Genomic DNA, 19,705 nt, shown 5'->3' with positions numbered 1-19,705 from the left:
TAAAAAATCAAGGAAATCCTATGTAGTGGGGCTTTAATGTAAAGTTTGAGAGCATCAGTTAAAGTAAAGTAGTGAAGAGGTAGAGTTACAGGTATACAGTGAATAGTGAATATTTGAGTAATGTTCGAATCCAGATTATGAGAAGCAACAACTACTCAACTAAATAAAGAATTAAAAAATGACTTTAAGAAGAAATAAGGTCAGTCAATCTGAAAAGAAGAATTTCAAGAACTTTGAGAGTATAAAACGTTATAATGATGAAACTGATTCCTGTCTTTTGTAAGTAGCACACTTCTAGTATACTTCGATTGATATAAAATATATATTTTAATATACTCTACTACAGTGTTTGGTGTGTTACAAATTTACTTAAATTTTATTAATGTAGTAATTTAATTTACATTCGAAAAATTTGCATGATACATTGTACTTTAAGTGAACTACTGTAACAGCTGTTTTTAACACACTTTGCTAAAAATGTACAAAAGTATATTTGGAAGTTTTAAAATATTTTAGAAGCATATTTAATTACATTAAAAACTAAAAGTGAACTTCATAGCAGTCTATTTTTACACGTTTAAAATACACTATATTGTACTTTTGAAGAAAGCATAATAGTAATGAGCTTTTAATATGTTTTAAGTAAGTACATTCAATTGTTAGTATATTTACAGCATGCTTAGACATTTCTCAATATATTTTAAGGACAATCTTTTTTTCACCATGGAAGAAAATTAAAATACATACATTTAGCCAAAGTTCTCATACTTTTACATACAACCATAAATATTCCACACCTCTTGTGACACAATGTGAGTGTAAAGCTCATTCCCTACCTCTCTGTTCTCTCTTTAAATTTCATTATTCTGTATCAGAGCTGTACTGTGTTCTCCATTAGTCACTGTTCAGTTGCTTTTTCAATATGAGTCTAATTTGCTTTAACAGACGTTAATTCCACTGAATGCATGGAGCAGAAATTAGGCAGGCTTGAGGCTAATTGCTGCCGGGCTTTGATGGATATGTTTCCTCTGGCTGTGGAGCTAATTCAAATCTGCACAGTGTTTGTGTCTCTGTGCTGAAAACGCTGAAGATGTGAGATACAGCAGCGTGTTTATTTTAGCAGAACGTGTCTGAGATTATACTAAACCCCCGTTATAAAAGCACACATGCAGCTCAGATTAATACAAACGTCCATATCAGAACAAGACACGCTGTTTTACTGTCGATACTGCATGAATTGTGTTACTCTCCTACCCAAAATTACGGCAAAAAAAAAAAACAATAAAATAAAAAAATAAAATAAAAATAAATATTAAAAGAATGAGAGACACTAAAAGTACAATACAACAAGGTCACAGATATAAACATTCGTGAGTGCACCAATTTTTCCTATGATGGGAATTAAATGGTCACTAAACCCTAAACTATATATTTTTATTAATATCTGAAATGTGTAACTTATGAAACATAATGAAACCCACCAGTCCTGCTTTATAAACCTTTCTAAAAATGTCCTAACACTTAAAAAAAATAAAGCTTTTATTGTGGTAATTTCCGCCTCTGCAGGGCCTGACTAGGTTCGACTGTGCTATAGGCTATCAGAGGCACACAGCCCCGCCCCTAAACCCATACATCACCCAGTGTCCCTTCCAAACCACTTCTCCCATTTTTTTTTTTTTTTTGCAGTTTTCAGTTTTGAGCTGAGGGAGGAGTCAGCTAAAATCAATGGGGTTAGTCACCCTTTAAAGAGGGAATTACAGTACCAGTATAAACAGAACCTGTATAAACATTAGTGCAAATATAGAGCTATAAAAGCTTAAGACTGGTAAAAAAAAAAACATATAACATAGCTAAAACCATAAGGCTATTATAGGGTCCATTTTTGCACAGTATTTGTGTTTCTGTGCTGAAAACGCTGAAGATGTGAGCCAGAGATTATACTGAACCCACGTTATAAAAGCACACATGCAGCTCAGATTAATACAAACGTCGATATCAAAACGAGCCAAGCTGTTTTATTGTCGATACTGCATTAATTGCTTAACTCTCCTACCCAAAATTACAGCAAAAAAATAAAAAATAAATAAATAAAAGAATAAAATAAAAATAAATCATAAAAAAATAAGAGACACTAAAAGTACAATACAGCAAGGTCACAGATATAAACATTCGTGAGACAATAGTGCAATAAGAGAGTGAGAGTGCACCAATTTTTGCTATGATGGGGGGAATAAAGTGTCACTAAACCCTAAACTATATTTTTAAATTAATATCCATAATATGTTCAATTAACGTAATGAAACATACCATTCATACTTTAATAACTTTTCCTAACCTTTAAAAAACGCTTTTCTTGCTCATAATGGCTATTATAGGGTCTGCAAATCAGTATACAGCCAACATACAGACGTCCTATCAAATGCCAACTCATCCTTAACTAATCCCCATCTTATCCTTAACTAATCCCCAACTCATCCCCAAATAATGCACACCTCATCTTCAACTCATCCCCAAATAATGCACACCTCATCCTCAACTCATCCCCAAATAATGCACACCTCATCCTCAACTCATCCCCAAATAATGCACACCTCATCCTCAACTCATCCCCAAATAATGCCCACCTCACCCTCAACTCATCCCCAAATAATGCCCACCTCACCCTTAACTCATCCCCAAATAATGCCCACCTCACCCTTAACTCATCCCCAAATAATGCCCACCTCACCCTCAACTCATCCCCAAATAATGCCCACCTCACCCTTAACTCATCCCCAAATAATGCCCACCTCACCCTTAACTCATCCCCAAATAATGCCCACCTCATCCTCAACTCATCCCCAAATAATGCCCACCTCATCCTCAACTCATCCACAAATAATGCACACCTCATCCTCAACTCATCCCCAAATCATGCCCACCTCATCCTCAACTCATCTCCAAATAATGCACACCTCATCCTCAACTCATCCCCAAATAATGCCCACCTCACCCTTAACTCATCCCCAAATAATGCACACCTCATCCTCAACTCATCCCCAAATAATGCACACCTCATCCTCAACTCATCCCCAAATAATGCACACCTCATCCTCAACTCATCCCCAAATAATGCCCACCTCATCCTCAACTCATCCCCAAATAATGCACACCTCATCCTCAACTCATCCCCAAATAATGCCCACCTCACCCTTAACTCATCCCCAAATAATGCCCACCTCACCCTTAACTCATCCCCAAATAATGCCCACCTCACCCTCAACTCATCCCCAAATAATGCACACCTCATCCTCAACTCATCCCCAAATAATGCACACCTCATCCTCAACTCATCCCCAAATAATGCCCACCTCACCCTTAACTCATCCCCAAATAATGCCCACCTCACCCTTAACTCATCCCCAAATAATGCCCACCTCACCCTTAACTCATCCCCAAATAATGCCCACCTCACCCTCAACTCATCCCCAAATAATGCACACCTCATCCTCAACTCATCCCCAAATAATGCACACCTCATCCTCAACTCATCCCCAAATAATGCCCACCTCACCCTTAACTCATCCCCAAATAATGCCCACCTCACCCTTAACTCATCCCCAAATAATGCACACCTCATCCTCAACTCATCCACAAATAATGCACACCTCATCCTCAACTCATCCCCAAATCATGCCCACCTCATCCTCAACTCATCTCCAAATAATGCACACCTCATCCTCAACTCATCCCCAAATAATGCCCACCTCACCCTTAACTCATCCCCAAATAATGCCCACCTCATCCTCAACTCATCCACAAATAATGCACACCTCATCCTCAACTCATCCCCAAATAATGCACACCTCATCCTCAACTCATCTCCAAATAATGCACACCTCATCCTCAACTCATCCCCAAATAATGCCCACCTCATCCTCAACTCATCCCCAAATAATGCCCACCTCATCCCCAACTCATCCCCAAATAATGCCCACCTCATCCTCAACTCATCCCCAAATAATGCCCACCTCATCCTCAACTCATCCCCAAATAATGCACACCTCATCCTCAACTCATCCCTTTTTATATAGCTATTTCAGGAGGTCCTATTCTATTGGCAGTACTTCTCTTCTACAGGAAAAAGACAAGCTTGTTTATGTGCATTTGTACATCTGTGTCAGTAACGGGTGCAGCTTAAAGTAACTGAATGTATTTATTATAGCGGTGTTCACAAACATGTAGACACACTGTAATACTCTTCTGAAATCTTTTATGACCTCTTGTGGTTCATTAATGTTATTGCACACAACACACACAAATACACACACATTGGAAAAAATAAGAGAGCTCTTAAAAATGATGAGTTTCTTTGATTTTACCAAATTAAAAACCTCTGGAATATAATCAAGAGGAAGATGGATGATCACAAACCATCAAACCACCAAACTGAACTGCTTGAATTTTTACACCAGGAGTAAAGCAGCATAAAGTTATCCAAAAGCAGTGTGTAAGACTGGTGGAGGAGAACATGATGCCAAGATGCATAAAAACAAAACTGTGATTAAAAACCATCAGGGTTATTCCACCAAATATTGATTATTTCTGAACTCTTAAAACTTTATGAATATGAACTTTTTGTTTTCTTTGCATTATTTGAGGTCTGAAAGCTCTGCATCTTTTTTGTTATTTCAGCCATTTCTCATTTTCTGTAAATAAATGCTCTAAATGAGAATATTTTTATTTGTAATTTGGCTGCTGATGAAGAGGCAGCATGCTTTGAGGACAGATCTGAATACTCTTGGTATTTTGCTTTTTTTTTTAAATATTTTTTTATTTCTTAATGAATAAAAATAGATTTTTAATTTATTATTTGTGCACTTATTTCCAACAAAATGCCCTAAAATATTGCAATCTTACTTTAGGGCCACGTCGCCCACCCCTAACCCAAAGTCATTTTGGTCCATTTTGTTAAAAATTGGAGGTAAAAAAAAAAACACAAACGTGATCTACGCAGTTTCTGCAGGATAGTGACGGTGAGCTGATGTACGCAGATTTTCAGTTTGATATAAATCCATTTCATTCGTTAAAAAATGAAAAGCATGTGAGATTTTACCTTCTGATACTGTTCCTCTGGTCGGCTGGCTTCTGAAAGAAGATAACGCTGTTTCTCTGAGTCGGACGTGCCGTTCCATATCTCACTGAGCTGCTTCACTATATCGCCTATGAGAAATGACATGAGAAATAAAAACAACAAGACAAAGAAAATTAAAAATGAGGTGCATTAAAAACTAAAGAAAAAAATAAAACAACAATAATGAAAATACAAATAAAGTAAGATAATAAGATAAGGTAAAACCAAATAAAAATTGCAGTGCTCTATAGTTAAAAAGCACAAGAAAAAAGTAGAGTTTTTAACCTGGATTTGAACACTTTTACATTTGGGGCATTTCTAATATTTTCTGGTAGTCTGTAACTGGAACAGAATATGGATCACTCCGGGTTTATTAGAGCGTTTTCACACCTGTAGTTGTGAAAGTGTCTATGGTCCGGATCAGTTGATGAGTTTTTCATTTATTTGGAGCTTCAGTTTCTCCCTCTGTTTGGTTTGTTTTCACACAGGCATAAAAACCTAAACGCACCAAAATACGCACCAATAAACCACGTGTACACGTGAGCACATCGTCTTCTCTGATTGGTCAGAGCTGTTTTAGCTAAATACAGTGTTTGTTAATAGCTGCGGTAATCAGCATCATCTGCTTAATATATCAGATTAAACTGCTCTTTATCAGCAGTGTAGCGCTAATAAAAGGAGTATATTTGATATCTGGGTCGGATCGAGACCGGATCACGTTCACACCATAAGAGAACCAGAGCTCCAGAGTTCGATTGGGACAGAGAATCCTCTCCTCTAGCAGGTCTCAGTCTGGTTGTTTTAATCTGAACCTGAGAGTGATTACTGTTTTTACACCTGATCAATCAAACCGCACTAATGGTTCTTCTTCTTCTTCTTTTCCTTTTGGATTTTTGGCAGTTGGCAGACCAACAATAGGTGCAGTACCGCCCCCTACTGAGCTGGAGTGTGAAGTCCGACTTCAGAAGTGCTGTACAAACAGTAATCAAAGTGGAAAATTAAAATAATAATAATAATAATAATAAAAGGAAAGAAAAGAAAATCTATATGTGCTTATATAAACCAGTTGACCATAGAAATGTAAATACATACAGATTTGTGAACTTATTCTACAGGGTCTCTACAGAGACGCAGTGTTGCAAATTTAGCGACTTTTCAGACCCTCTAGAACAGGGGTGTCCAAACTTTTTTTGTTGGGGGCCAGAAGGAGAAATAGAGTCCCATGCTTTAGCATTAGCTTAAAATTAGCATTTTATTCATTACGACTCTGGTAATTCAGAGGATCCAGTGATGTTCAGGAGGTAAATGTACACAAATGTGGGCATAAACAACATGGTGCCGACTACAAAAGACCACACAACTTTAGTGGTCTATTAGAAAAAAAATAGAGTTTTGCTGGAACACACAAGCAGCAAGCTGATTGGCTGTTTTTGCTGAGAGGCGGGACTTTATCCAGGTTTGGGCTTCATGATTAGCATTACGAGAATAGCCATTTATACTCCAGTCAGTGGCCTTCCTCTTCATCATTAAAGAGGCACTAAACCATAAACCAGATTTTTTTTTTTTACATTAATAGCTGAATTATGTTCCTTAAAAGTAATAAAACAAAACAGTCCTCCTTAAAAATTTTATAAACATTTCCTTATCTTTAAGAAACTCTTTTATTGTGGTAATTTCTGCCTCTGCAGCGCCCTCTCAGGTTTAACTGTGCTACTATAGGCGAGGATGATGTTTCCGTGCACTTTGGTACGCAGTCACATAACAATATGCAAATCAATCAATCAATTAATTAATTAATCAATCAATCAATAATCCCACTCACTTGGGGACATCCAACCATCTGCATCTCACTGCTAACAGAGGCACACTGCTCAGCCCAGTCATCTCTCCTTCCTGCCCCTCCCCTAAACCCATACATCATCCAGAGCCCCTCCCAAACATTTTTCAAATTAAAGCTGAGGGAGGAGTCAGCTAAAATCATGGGGTTTAGTGCACCTTTAATAACAAGGTCTCATAGGGTTTATTCAATTTTGCTAACAGAGCTTAAACAATATATATTTTCAATATATTTTGAGACAGCTATAGTACAGTGAAAATCTCACTCTGTTGCGATTCCAATATAATGAATAAATATTGAAATAAATATTGCAATATAATTTTTTCTATAATATAGTGCAGCCCTACTTCAAAACTCATAAATAAAGGACATAATGTTTCGGCCAACAAAAAACACAGGAATCATACAGTTATACATATTTTATAGATCAGTTTACCTTTTTATTTAGGACGATTATACAAAAAAATATTTACAGAGCATTAATAAAATCAAAGAACATAAAGAATCACCGACATACAAATTATAGACTTTATTTTACTTTTCTTAAATCTTACAAAACTGTATATATTAAGCAATATTTAAAAGTAAAATTTAAAAGCTTGTTGTGGAACGTCTCACGTCTTCTTTATATCACAATATTTAAATCAATCGTAGCAATGCTGAAACGTGACCAATTACACACAGTGTACCGTTCATCTATAATCAATGATCAGATCACTAAAAATAGTGATTTCTTTGCACAAGTAACTCTATGCCCCCATCACTCGCACTGTGGTCTGTTGGGAGCATCGGCTAAACACGTTTTATTTCAGAAAATGCTGTGGGTAAATGGAGACGGACTATTTGACAAAAGTTTGAATTTGTAATAATGTTTCACTACAACCCAAATCCACTAAATCCTAAAACATATATATTTTTATTAATATCTTAAATGTGTTTTTTTAAGTATTAAAACATAACAGTCCTGTTTAATAATTTGTATAAACATTTCCTAACACTGCTCAGCCCAATCGGCTCTTCCTCCTGCCCCGCCCCTAAACCCATACATCACTTAGTAAAGTGTACCAAAGTACCCCCTTTTAGTCAGCGTTGAGTCAGCTAAAATAAGAAATCAGGGGGGTTTGTTACTATTTAAGAAACCCTAGATAAGAACAAATGAGTGTGTGTGTGTTTGTGTGAAATCTTAGTAACACAACATTATCAAAAATAATTTCTTTCCTTAAAAAGTACATTAAGAGTTAGAAAACACAGTGAAATCTAAAGGCACATATTATAGTTAATAATATTTATGTATGGTCTAGGGATGTAACGATACGTGTATACTTTCCGAACTGTCAAGGTACGCGGGTCACGGTTCGGTTCACGTAAAAACGCACGCAGAATACCCGGTACACAGGCTGAAGCACGCAGGCAGAGACAGCGCACGCAGAAACGTGGATCATTCAAACTGTCCACAACCGTCGCTGCCCTGCCATAGGAAACTAATGATCACCCTGTTGCTTTCCAGTGTGAACGCAGGGTTAGGCGCTCGTACTGTCTCTCTCTCTCTCACTCTCTCTCTCTCACTCTCTATTTCGTTTGGGCCGTCTGTCTGTGTCTGTCCCTCTCTCTTTTGCTTGGCCTGTCTGTTTGTCTCTCTATCTCTCTCTTTTGCTTGCGCTGTCTGTCTCTCTTTTTTACTCGCGCTGTCTGTCTGTCTCTCTCTTTCGCTCATGTCATTTGTCTGTCTGTCTCTCTCTCTCTTTTGCTTGCGCCGTCTGTTTGTCTGTCTCTCTCTTTTGCTCGCACCGTCTCTCTTTTGCTTGCACCGTCTGTCTGTCTGTCTCTCTCTTTTGCTCGCGCTGTCTCTCTTTTATCTGTCTGTCTCTCTCTCTCTCTTTTGCTTGCACTGTCTGTCTGTCTGTCTCTCTCTCTTTTGCTTGCACCATCTGTCTGTCTCTCTCTCTCTTTTTCTTGCACTGTCTGTCTGTCTGTCTCTCTCTCTTTTGCTTGCGCTGTCTGTCTGTCTCTCTTTTTTGTTTGGGTTTTCTGTCTGTCTGTCTGTCTCTCTCTTTTGCTTGTGTCATCTGTCTGTCTCTCTCACTTTTGCTCGCCCTGTCTGTTTCTCTATCTCTCTCCCTCTCTTTCACTTGCGCTGTCTGTCTGTCTCTCTCTCTTTTGCTCATGCTGTGTGTCTGTCTGTCTCTCTCTCTCTTTTGCTCGTGCTGTCTTAGTCTGTCTTAGCTGTCTCTCTCTCTGAGATATTATAATACAGTAAAAAATCTCTAGTCTGCCAGATCTAAACCACACTGCACTATTATTACTGCTCCCTCACAATAATAGAGATATTCTCACACAAAAAATAAATCATGATTTTAAGTCATTTTTAAGTAATTTTTAAGTTATTGACACCACTAATATAATTAAATTAAGCTAATCTAAAGCTGATATTTCTTTAAAAAAAACCTCAAACACTGAAATGCATCCAGTAATATGCTAAAGAATACATGTTTGTAGTTTAAGCAGTTTTAGTTAAAGTAATGCTGTAGTGAACCCTGGTTTCAAGCATTTAATAAAAGAGCTTTTTTACACCAAATGAACCAAAAACACACCGATCCGTGGGGTTTATACTGAGGTGTGAATCAAACCATGACGTTTCTGTACCATTACTCCTCTATTATGGTCAGTATTCTAACTCTCTTACAGAACCTGAAACCTGTTCTGTACTATACTGTACCAGACCTTCTGCTTCAGTTTAATACAGGAGGACAAAATATCCTGAACCCGTAATAAACAGGGGACACGCAGTGATAACAGGTTAATCCCTCCTGCTGTACTATACTGGTTTATTTAGTTTAATTTGGTATATAAATGTATAAATGTGTTATACAGTGGTGTGCATGGCTGTTCCTCCCATATCTGAGGATGAGGAGAGCGAGCGGGATGAAGACGCCTCCCTCTGCAGCTCTTCCACTCTTCTCTGAAGCTCCGCCCTCATCAACAACAGCTCCTTCATATGGTGGTGAACGGGCACCTAAAACACAACAATATATATATATATATATATATATATATATAACATATATAATAATAACATTTTATATTCATTTTATATTAAATTTACAATCATCAATGAAATCATAAACAGGTACTGTAAAAAATGAAGAGATCACTTCAGTTTCTGAATCAGTTTCTCTGATTTTGTTATTTTTAGGTTTATGTTTGAGTAAAATGAACGTTTTAGTGAGAGGGCAACGCAGAGGCAAAAAATAAATAAATGCAGTAAAAGCGTTTTTTAAAGGTTAGGAAATGTTTATAAAATTTGAAGCAGAACTGGTGCGTTTCATTACATTAAAGGAACACATTTCAGCTATTAATGGAAATAAATATGGTTTATGGTTTAGTGCCTCTATTAGTTAATTTTTCACTGCAAAAAAAAACTCTTTGCAAGTGAAATGATCTGATTTCAAGGCAATAAATCATTATTTTTTTCTCTTTTAATAATTGTTGTCTTCGTAAGCATTGTGTAAGTGCACAATTGTTTTACTTAGTTTAGGAATAATGATTTTATTATTATTATTATGATTATATAAGCGCAAAAAATCAACACTTAAAGCCCCACTAGGTAGGATTTCCTTGATTTTTGATCTTTTTAAAGAAGTAAAATTACAGCTTGAAACTCACTGCAGCGCTGCATTGAGGTGTAAGAGGAGGAATAGCGGTGCTCTCGTGTCTGTGCCGGAGCTCCTCTGAGCTCAAACCAGACGACCAACGCTCGCGAGAACTGCGACCTGCTTTCCAACCTTTAGTTCTAACAGTTCTACAAGGACTACTGGTTCATTCTTTACAAACTAACATACAGACACTCTGGCAGAAGCTGGAAAGAGACCGAATATGTCTGTGAAAGACAGAAAACGAGAAAGAGAAACTAAAATCTGCCTGAAACATTTATTACACTCTACAACTGTAGGGGGAGCCCACGAGCACAAAATCTCAATCCTACCTAGTGGAGCTTTAAGTTATTCTGATCCTTGTGTCCAAATTTAAGCCAGAAAATACGGGATTGTTGCTCGATTTAAGTCTTACTTTATTCATTTTGAGACTTTGTGATTATGGCTTATTTTAAGTAATCTTATTTAAAACATTTGCTCACCCCAATGGCAGATTTTTATTTTGCTTAATTCATGTATATACAGCTCTGGAATAAATTAAGAGATTTCAGTTTCTGAACCAGTTTCTCTGATTTTGCTATTTATAGGTTTATGTTTGAGTAAAATGAACATTGTTGTTTTATTCTATAAACTACAGACAACATTTCTCCTAAATTACAAATAAAAATATTCTCATTTAGAGCATTTATTTACAGAAAATGAGAAATGACTGAAATAACAAAAAAGATGCAGAACTTTCAGACCTCAAATAATGCAAAGAAAACAAGTTCATATTCATAAAGTTTTAAGAGTTCAGAAATAATCAATATTTGGTGGAATAAACCTGGTTTTTAATCACAGTTTGTTTCATGCATCTTGGCATCATGTTCTCCTCCACCAGTCTTACACACTGCTTTTGGATAACTTTATGCTGCTTTACTCCTGGTGTAAAAATTCAAGCAGTTCAGTTTGGTTAGATGGCTCGTGGTCAGCACTGACCTGAGGTCTGGTTCGGGGGCTCCAGCGTACGTAGTAGCTCACCCAGAGCTCCAGGTTCCTCAGGCTGGCCACCGGGTACAGCACATGATGCTCACAGTTCACATACAGCGGGTTGGAGAAGTCCTCCACCTGACTGTTTATATACGACCACAGAGACACAGTCTTACTGAACACTTCCTGCAGAAACACACACACACACACAGACACACAATATTAACCATAGACACAGATAAGGATATATCTATACAGTAGGAGTTTCACGATTCTCTAAATCCTCGATTTGATTTGATTTCCGATTTTAGGGTCACGATTCGATTTGATTCTCGATTCTTGATTTTCTTTTTTTACAGCAGAGAGGCCTATGCCAGTTTTAGATTAGTCTATGGTCAGTCATTGGTTTGATTCATCAAATTTACAATATCTTATTTCAGAAGGTGGGCTTGATATAAGTGATGCAAAGTGATACAAGTGATCTGTAATACACCACATTAAAATAATTTAATTAAGATATATATGTAATGCCATCTAGTGGCTTTTTTTGGTAGCAGCAGTGTGCACTATTAAAACAGCAATGTGCAACATAACAAAATATATAATAAAAAATACAGGAACAGTCATGTACAAAATAATAGAACAATTAGAGCCTTAACAAACTGAACTCTATCCTACTATAACAGTTAAACATGAAAAATAAGACTTTAAGACTTTTTCAGTCTCTGAGAATGAGAAGTTTTTTCTTTAATAAAGATATATTACTAACTTTATCTGAGAGAAAGATGCTCCTTAAGGTACCAAAACTATTAACATATTTGAGGCTAGACAAAACAACTGTTACTTTTATATTTTCTTTAAGTTTTTCTTTAAGAAGATGAGAATGTCCACATTCTCTGGAGAAAGAGCTGCTCTTTCAGCAGTCACAATGTCCGCGGCGTCGCTACAGTGTGCTGCGCCATTAGCGTAGCTTAGAGGGAGGGATCGTCCATCCTCTTTTTGACTTCGAGGCTTCAGACCATTATATAATTTCGATCGATTTCGATAAAATATCAAAATCGTGACACCCCTAGTAATATGCATCATTATTTGTAAGCCACTTTGAATTAAAGTGCTAAATGTAATGTAACGTAATAAAAACAATTAATCCGCAAAGGTTTTTTTAGATGAATCGTGCGCATTTACACATTATCACATTAACAATGGGACTAATATGCTAAAAGTAGAGATTGAGAAGGTGATAATGAAGATGATTTTTACAGCACTGTAGTTCATCACTGTTTATTGGGTGTGTTTAGTAAATTGAGGTGAGTTTTTACCTTTGAAACTCGTTCCTGTTCGCTGTTGTAGAGAAATGTCCCAAACAGGCAGCTGTAGAGATGATCCAACATGGTAATGAGAAACAGCTCATTGAACTCAAACGCTGAGGGGAACTGATGAGAGAAAAACACTGGCTGACCAATCAGAGCACACCAATTAACCCATACACTCAAAATCTGAAATATTCATTCATTCATTCATTTATATATTCATTTATTCATTCGTTCATTTCAATATTTATTTATTCATTTATTTACTCATTTGTTTATTTTTTGTTTGTTTGTTTTGTTTTAAGATTTTTAGGTTGACGGGCGATAAAAAAAAGCAATTTATTGCATGTTCTGTGATTTGAATTAATATAAATAACTTGCATTTAAACTGTACATTTCAGATTAATTTTATCATTTTTCTATGAGCAAATGAATGAATTAATTAATAATTATCTATATAGACTTAAAATCTCCCTATAATGAACAGATGCTGTAAATACTGTATATCTCTTACAACCTAAATATTTAAAAAAACTATTATGGCAGATGCTCACACATGATATAGGTTATTTGCACTACTCATATGATATGTCTTAAATAATTACTACACTCTTATGCATTCTTTTTTTACATTAACAGCAGAAATACGTTGCTCTATGACAGTGAAATATACCATGTATATTCTTTACTATCTGCCCTGGGGCTTTTATTATGAAGTCCAAAATGAAGGACAAGCCATAATGTCTAGCAAGCAGTTAATCGGCGATGCTAATTTTCTTCATCTGTGTTTTTTCTCCATTGTGGAAATGATAAGTCCTTTATAAGATTTATAACAAAGTCAAAAAGGCAATCAATAATCTATAATTTATGTAACACAAGAAAATAATACCTACCTGTCTGGTCATTTGCCAAACACAGTCTATAAACTGCACAAACAGAGGAGAGCGCTCCGAGTTAGCATGGTTCTGATCGCCGTGCCCGACACGCTGAGGAGCAAGAAATAATCAGCACATAATTAGCATAATTAGCGTAATTAGTAATTAATGGTTATTTTATTATTTCTTATTTTTCCCATTTTCTCCCAATTTAGCTAGTACAATTTTCTCACTTATTTAGCTTCTATTCTATATGTGTATATCCCCCTATCACTAGTGATTTCACAAGAAGGCTAGCACACGCCTCCGCCAACACATGTGAAGTCAGACTCCGCCTCTTTTTGAACCTCTTTAGCCGAGTAGCATCACAGCGCTAACGCTCGGAGGAATGGGCAGCGACTCGGTTCTGATACCTCAGCTCACAGACGCAGCCTTGTGCTGATCCCACCCAGAGAGAGAAAGCAAGGCCAACTGTGCTCTCTCGGGGCACCGGCAGCTGATGGCAAGCTGCATGACTGGGATTCGAACCAGCGGTCTCCCAACCACTTTGCACCCAAGTAATGGTTATTTCAATTAAAGACTAATTACTTTATAGAAATAACAAACGGAGGCATTAGTAGTATGATTGTACTGTAGTGTCGTTAGATTCCACCGTTCTGATTGGATGCTAACCGAGGCAAAGCGATGTCCAAAGCTGAGCCACTCCTTCTCCAGCAGGACCTGGAAGCCCCTGAGCGAGCGGTAGTACGAGTCCAGCATCAGCATGGCCAGAGAGGTGAGCTGTGCGGTCCGGTCCCACCCGTCGCTGCAGTGGACCACCACCGAGGTCTTCCCCGACTCGATCCGGTCCGCGATCCGCACGGCGCCGGCCAGCAACAGCTGCACACAACAAGCATTCAGTTATAAGAGAGCTTTAGAACTATAAGATGCACTTAAAATACTTTCATTTCCCCCAAAATCATCAGAGCTCCTTATAATCTGGTGCTCCTTATGTATGAATTCTATCAGTCAGGTATTAAGGAGCAGTAAAGACACTCCACTGAAGTACAGAGTTATACAGGAGATTCAGTTTAGTTCTCCAGCAGTATTAGCGTAAGCCACGAACCGCACTAAGCATTAGCTCTTTGGCCACCCAGAGCCACTAAACCCGGCTAGCACTGCTGGAACAGCATTAGCATACCCGCTAGCGGTTAGCCGCTGAGGCTAACCCTCCAACTTTAGTGGAAATCTGTAAATCTAAGGTTTCTGTAAATAAATGGAAGTGCTTTACTCACCCAAATAAACTAAAGTTTTCAGGAGAAAAATCTGTGTAGATTAACATTCAGCACTCGTTTAAACTTAAAAAAAATGTTGTTTTTTTATTACAGATCTCCTACTATCTGAGCTATGCTGATCTAAACCTCCTGCTATTACTTTATTACAATTACGTGTATTACTATTATTATCTAATGCACTCATTTTAATGTTATTTTTTTATCTGGTGTCCCTACAGTTTCACTCTCAAGTTACTGTCGTTCCTTTTGTCCAACTGCAATAATACATATGCTGCTCCTGTATATACTTCATATACTCACATTATTACCCTTGCTTACTTTTGCCATATCATATCATATGCAGTAATTAAGTTTTAATTTCATTTTGTTGCAGTGTTCTTGTGTATTCTTGATTTTTTTTTTTTATTCAGTGTTTTGTCATCTATACCATTAAATATATTGATATTATTTTAGGGCCATATCGTCCACCCCTACTTCTATCACAATAACTGCAGAAGAAACGGTGGACAAACTCCTTTTTAAGAAGTGTACAGTCCCAGACCCTCACCCGGATGTACTCCAGCCAGTGAGTGGCGTCTACAGAGGAAAACCAGCGCTGCTCGTCTATAGCAGGATACACCACCTCCTTCAGCTTCCGCAGGGATTCCCTCATCACGTGAATGTTGGGAATCTCCAGGAAGTTCAGCTCCACATTAGGATAAAAACTCTCGTTCTCATAACCGCCGTCTTTAGCCTGTTAGAGAAAAACATCAATCACAATCACTGTGCTTCTGTCTGCAACCGTTTACATACAGTATACTGTTATAATCTAATAATACGCAATGATATTAGTATTATTCATATAGAAAGAACATTGCTTTATAACTTTATAACATGTACTTATTGTAGTTCAGGAGAGTGAAATGTCAAACTGAGCTGTCATAGTAAAACATACTGCATTTCGCCACTGTACTGTATTTTTCGCACTATAAGGCGCATATAAAACCCTTTAATTTCCCCCAAAATCATCAGAGCTCCTTATAATCCGGTGCTCCTTATGTATGAATTCTATCAGTCAGGTATTAAGGAACAGTAAAGATACTCCACTGAAGTACAGAGTTATACAGGAGTTTCAGGAGTTTTAGTTCTCCAGCAGTATTAGCTTTATCCGCTAACCACAGCGCTAAGTATATTGGCCTGTAGTCTGCACGTTTACTGTGTTAAAACAAGCTACGTGGGATAAACCACTAGCTAATATCACCCTGGCTTACTGAAACACTCAGGGTTCCGCAGTATAGCGCTGTCAGGTGCCTAGCGCTAGCAGTTAGCTGCTAAAGCTAATGCTGAAGCACCCAGCCTTAGTGTAAATTTGGAAATCTAAGCTCTTTACTTGCCCAAAATAAACAGTTTTCAGGAGAGAAATCTTTGTAGATTAACATCAAGCGCTCGTTTAACTTTAAAAGACATTTAAAAGAAAATTAGCTTTACTTAACTTAGCTTAGCTTTACAGGTCTGCGACACCCCTGTTCCTTACTAGCGTCGCATAATGCGCCTTATGTATGAAAACAGACCAGAAAATAAGACATTTACTGATAGTGCACCTTATAATCCGATGCTCCTTATGTATGAATTCTATCAGTCAGGTATTAAGGAACAGTAAAGACACTCCACTGAAGTACAGAGTTATACAGGAGTTTCAGGAGTTTTAGTTCTCCAGCAGTATTAGCATTAGCCGCTAACCACAGCGCTAAGTATATTGGCCTGTAGTCTGCACGTTTACTTTGTTAAAACAAGCTACGTGGGATAAACCACTAGCTAATATCACCCTGGCTTACTGGAACACTCAGGGTTCCGCAGTATAGCGCTGTCAGGTGCCTAGCGCTAGCGGTTAGCTGCTAAAGCTAATGCTGCTGCACCCAGCCTTAGTGTAAATCTGGCTTTACTCACCCAAATAACAGTTTTTTTAAGAGAAATCTTTGTAGATTAACATCAAACGCTTGACTCGTTTAACTTTAATAGACATTTAAAAGAAAAGTAACTTTACTTAACTTAGCTTAGCTTTACAGGTCTGCGAAACCCCTGTTCCTTACTAGTGTCGCATAATGCGCCTTATGCATGAAAACAGACCAGAAAATAGACATTTACTGATAGTGCACCTTATAATCTGGTGCACCTTATAGTGCGAAAAATACGGTATATTCATTTTTGTGGATTTTTTTAGTTTACGACTTAATTTGAACACAAAAACAGGGTCCCTTACACTGTGTGCAAATCTCTTAATGAATGGACCAATTTTTTTGTCAAATTCCATTTTATTTTGTTCTGTTTTAATAGGTTTAAAAAATGTAACAAAAAATGTAAGCAAACGACAACTCTGTATATGCTGACACTGCTGCAATTACATTTAGAAATAGCTAAATTTTCGGCTAAACAATATTACGGGCACATATTTTGTAATTATAATTAAAAGGACAATTTTATTAATATTAATTAATATACATTTTTAGGGTATTTATTCATTTTTAGGGTTAACAGACTGATAAAAACGCTAAATGCTATCTCTCACCTTGTTGGTGTCGGCGACGCTGCTCTGCCGGGCGTCGTAGATGCAGAGTTTGTGAGACTGGGCGTTGGCGTCCAGGACGGTCTGCAGGTATCTCTCGTCCTCTCGGCAGCGCCGGTCCGATGGACCCACCTGCGGCTGCCCACAGCGCACGATCGCCGCCTGACTCTCAGGATGAATCCACGATAACACCTGACCAACACCAGAGACACCAGAGCAACCACCCAACACCAAAAAATTAATTATCATCCATTTGATACAAAATTTCACCAAGTTTAACCCCAGTGTCCTTCTGTAATACTGCATGCTTTTATTTAGTGATGTTAACACAGCTCACGTTCAGAAGGTAGATTACTTCTTATTTATGCTAAAACTCTCACTCTCTCTCTGTCTCTCTTTCTCTTTCTCCTTCCTGCCTCTCACTTTCTCCTCTCTCCTCTTACTTTCTCTATTTATCTCTTACACTTTTTCTGTTCCTCCCTCCGTCTCTCTCTCACACACTTTCTCCTCTCTCTCTCTTTCCGTTTCTCCCTCCCTCTCTCTCTGTCTCTCTCTCACTTTCGACTGCCTGTCTCTCTCACTCTCCATTCTCTCTATCTTTGTTTCTCTCTCTATCTCTTTCTCTCTCTCTCTTTCTGTTTCTCTCTCTCCTCCCTGTCTCTCTCTCTCTCACATTTTTTCTCCCTGTCTCTCTCTCTCTCTCTCTCTCTCTCTCTCTCTCTCCTCCCTGTCTCTTTGTCTCTCTCACTTTCTCCTGCCTGTCACTCTCATTTTCAATTTAAAAGTAGCTTTATTGGCATGAATTGCAATTAACAACTTTTGCCAAAGCAATGAAACAAGAAGTTAATATACAAAAAATAAAAAAAATAAAAAATATATATAACAATATATATACAAACATACACACACATACATTAACACATCTTACATATAAAAGTAAATCCTATAAATAAACAATAAAAAGATAAATGAATAAGATATTAATAACAGTGTTATATGTTGTAATTATTTAAGAAGAGTTGTGATTAGATTGTTGATTAAGCTGATTTCTGTGGTGATGTAGAGCTGAGATGTATTTGGCTGATAGTGTTATGGTCTCAGCTTCTTCTCCGAGAACCACTCTCTCTTTGTTTCTCTTTCTTTCTGTTTCTCTCTCTTTCTCTTTTTGTTTCTCTCTCTCCCTCTTTCTCAGTTTACGATATAAGTCGATCAGATCTGCTTACTTGCAAAATTTCCTATTTATTATTTGTGTTGCAGCAAAGAATAAAATCTTTTAAAGGTTCCTTCTCTATAAAACTACTTACCATCAAACCCAATAATTAATCTATACTATAATATATGCTGTTTATTTATTGTCATAGCTTACTCTGTTTTTATGTGTCTTATTTATTATTTATTGCATGTATCTTTTTTGTTTTACATTGTTCATTCAGGTGTGTGTTTTTCTTTCTCTTGTTCATTTGTTTCTCTTTTTCATTCTCATGTTTTCATGGGTGATGATTTTATATGAATTTATTTCCTTGTAAAGAAGTAAAATGTAAACAATCATGATTAATCATTAATTTTTTAATGATATATACTTTGTTAAAAATCATCAGATCATTAGATCAGGCTGTTGTTCTGCAGGTGATGATACTCACTGGGAAGCGACGCTTGGCTCGAAACGCCGCCACTCGCTTCAGCTCGTCCTCACTGATACTGGCGGGAAGAACCAGCAGCGCCGGATACGTCTCACACACCTCATAACTACTGTTAATCTTACTGATCAACCAGCTCTCGTTCGGTAGACCCTACAGAACACACACACACACACATACACATCTGAATCAACAAAAGTATCTCCATTTATTACTCTGTAGGTAAAAGTATATTTGAGATACTTGAGTTTAATAAAATACTTCTGTAGGAACTGTTGAAGAATCAACTCAATCTTTTCACTCTTTAAGTAAAAGTGTTTAAAAAAGTACTGGGGCACTGAGTGGTCCAGCGGTCTAAAGAGCTGCCACTATGAGCAGGAGGTCGCATGTTCAAATCCCGCTCATGCAGCTTTACCATCAAGCTGCCGGCGCTCAGATGGAGCAAAACTGTCCCTGCTCCCTCCAGGTGGGTACAGTACAGTAGATGGCGCTCTCTCC

The 19,705-nt window shown here is 37.4% G+C and overlaps 1 protein-coding gene across 2 annotated transcripts in view; it reads right to left on the bottom strand.

The window, feature by feature from the left end:
- Positions 1-9,484: 9,484 nt before the first annotated feature.
- mtmr1b (myotubularin related protein 1b) overlaps positions 9,485-19,705 on the bottom strand; it is a 34,591-nt gene continuing 24,370 nt past the window's right edge. For both annotated transcript variants that reach the window (XM_022666506.2, XM_022666507.2), the window contains 8 exons: positions 19,211-19,360; positions 17,574-17,762; positions 15,576-15,761; positions 14,427-14,633; positions 13,773-13,865; positions 12,889-13,002; positions 11,579-11,755; positions 9,485-9,963 (listed from right to left, as the gene is read on the bottom strand). In XM_022666506.2, coding sequence (XP_022522227.2) covers positions 9,814-9,963; positions 11,579-11,755; positions 12,889-13,002; positions 13,773-13,865; positions 14,427-14,633; positions 15,576-15,761; positions 17,574-17,762; positions 19,211-19,360 — 1,266 coding nt within the window. In that variant the 3' untranslated portion in view covers positions 9,485-9,813. The remainder of the gene's footprint in view (positions 9,964-11,578; positions 11,756-12,888; positions 13,003-13,772; positions 13,866-14,426; positions 14,634-15,575; positions 15,762-17,573; positions 17,763-19,210; positions 19,361-19,705) is intronic.

Source organism: Astyanax mexicanus, chromosome 17, assembly GCF_023375975.1.
Source record: "Astyanax mexicanus isolate ESR-SI-001 chromosome 17, AstMex3_surface, whole genome shotgun sequence".
Taxonomy (NCBI): Eukaryota; Metazoa; Chordata; class Actinopteri; order Characiformes; family Acestrorhamphidae; genus Astyanax; species Astyanax mexicanus.
The sequence above is the reverse complement of the archived record's forward strand: the minus strand, read 5'-3'. Positions and strand labels throughout refer to the sequence as shown.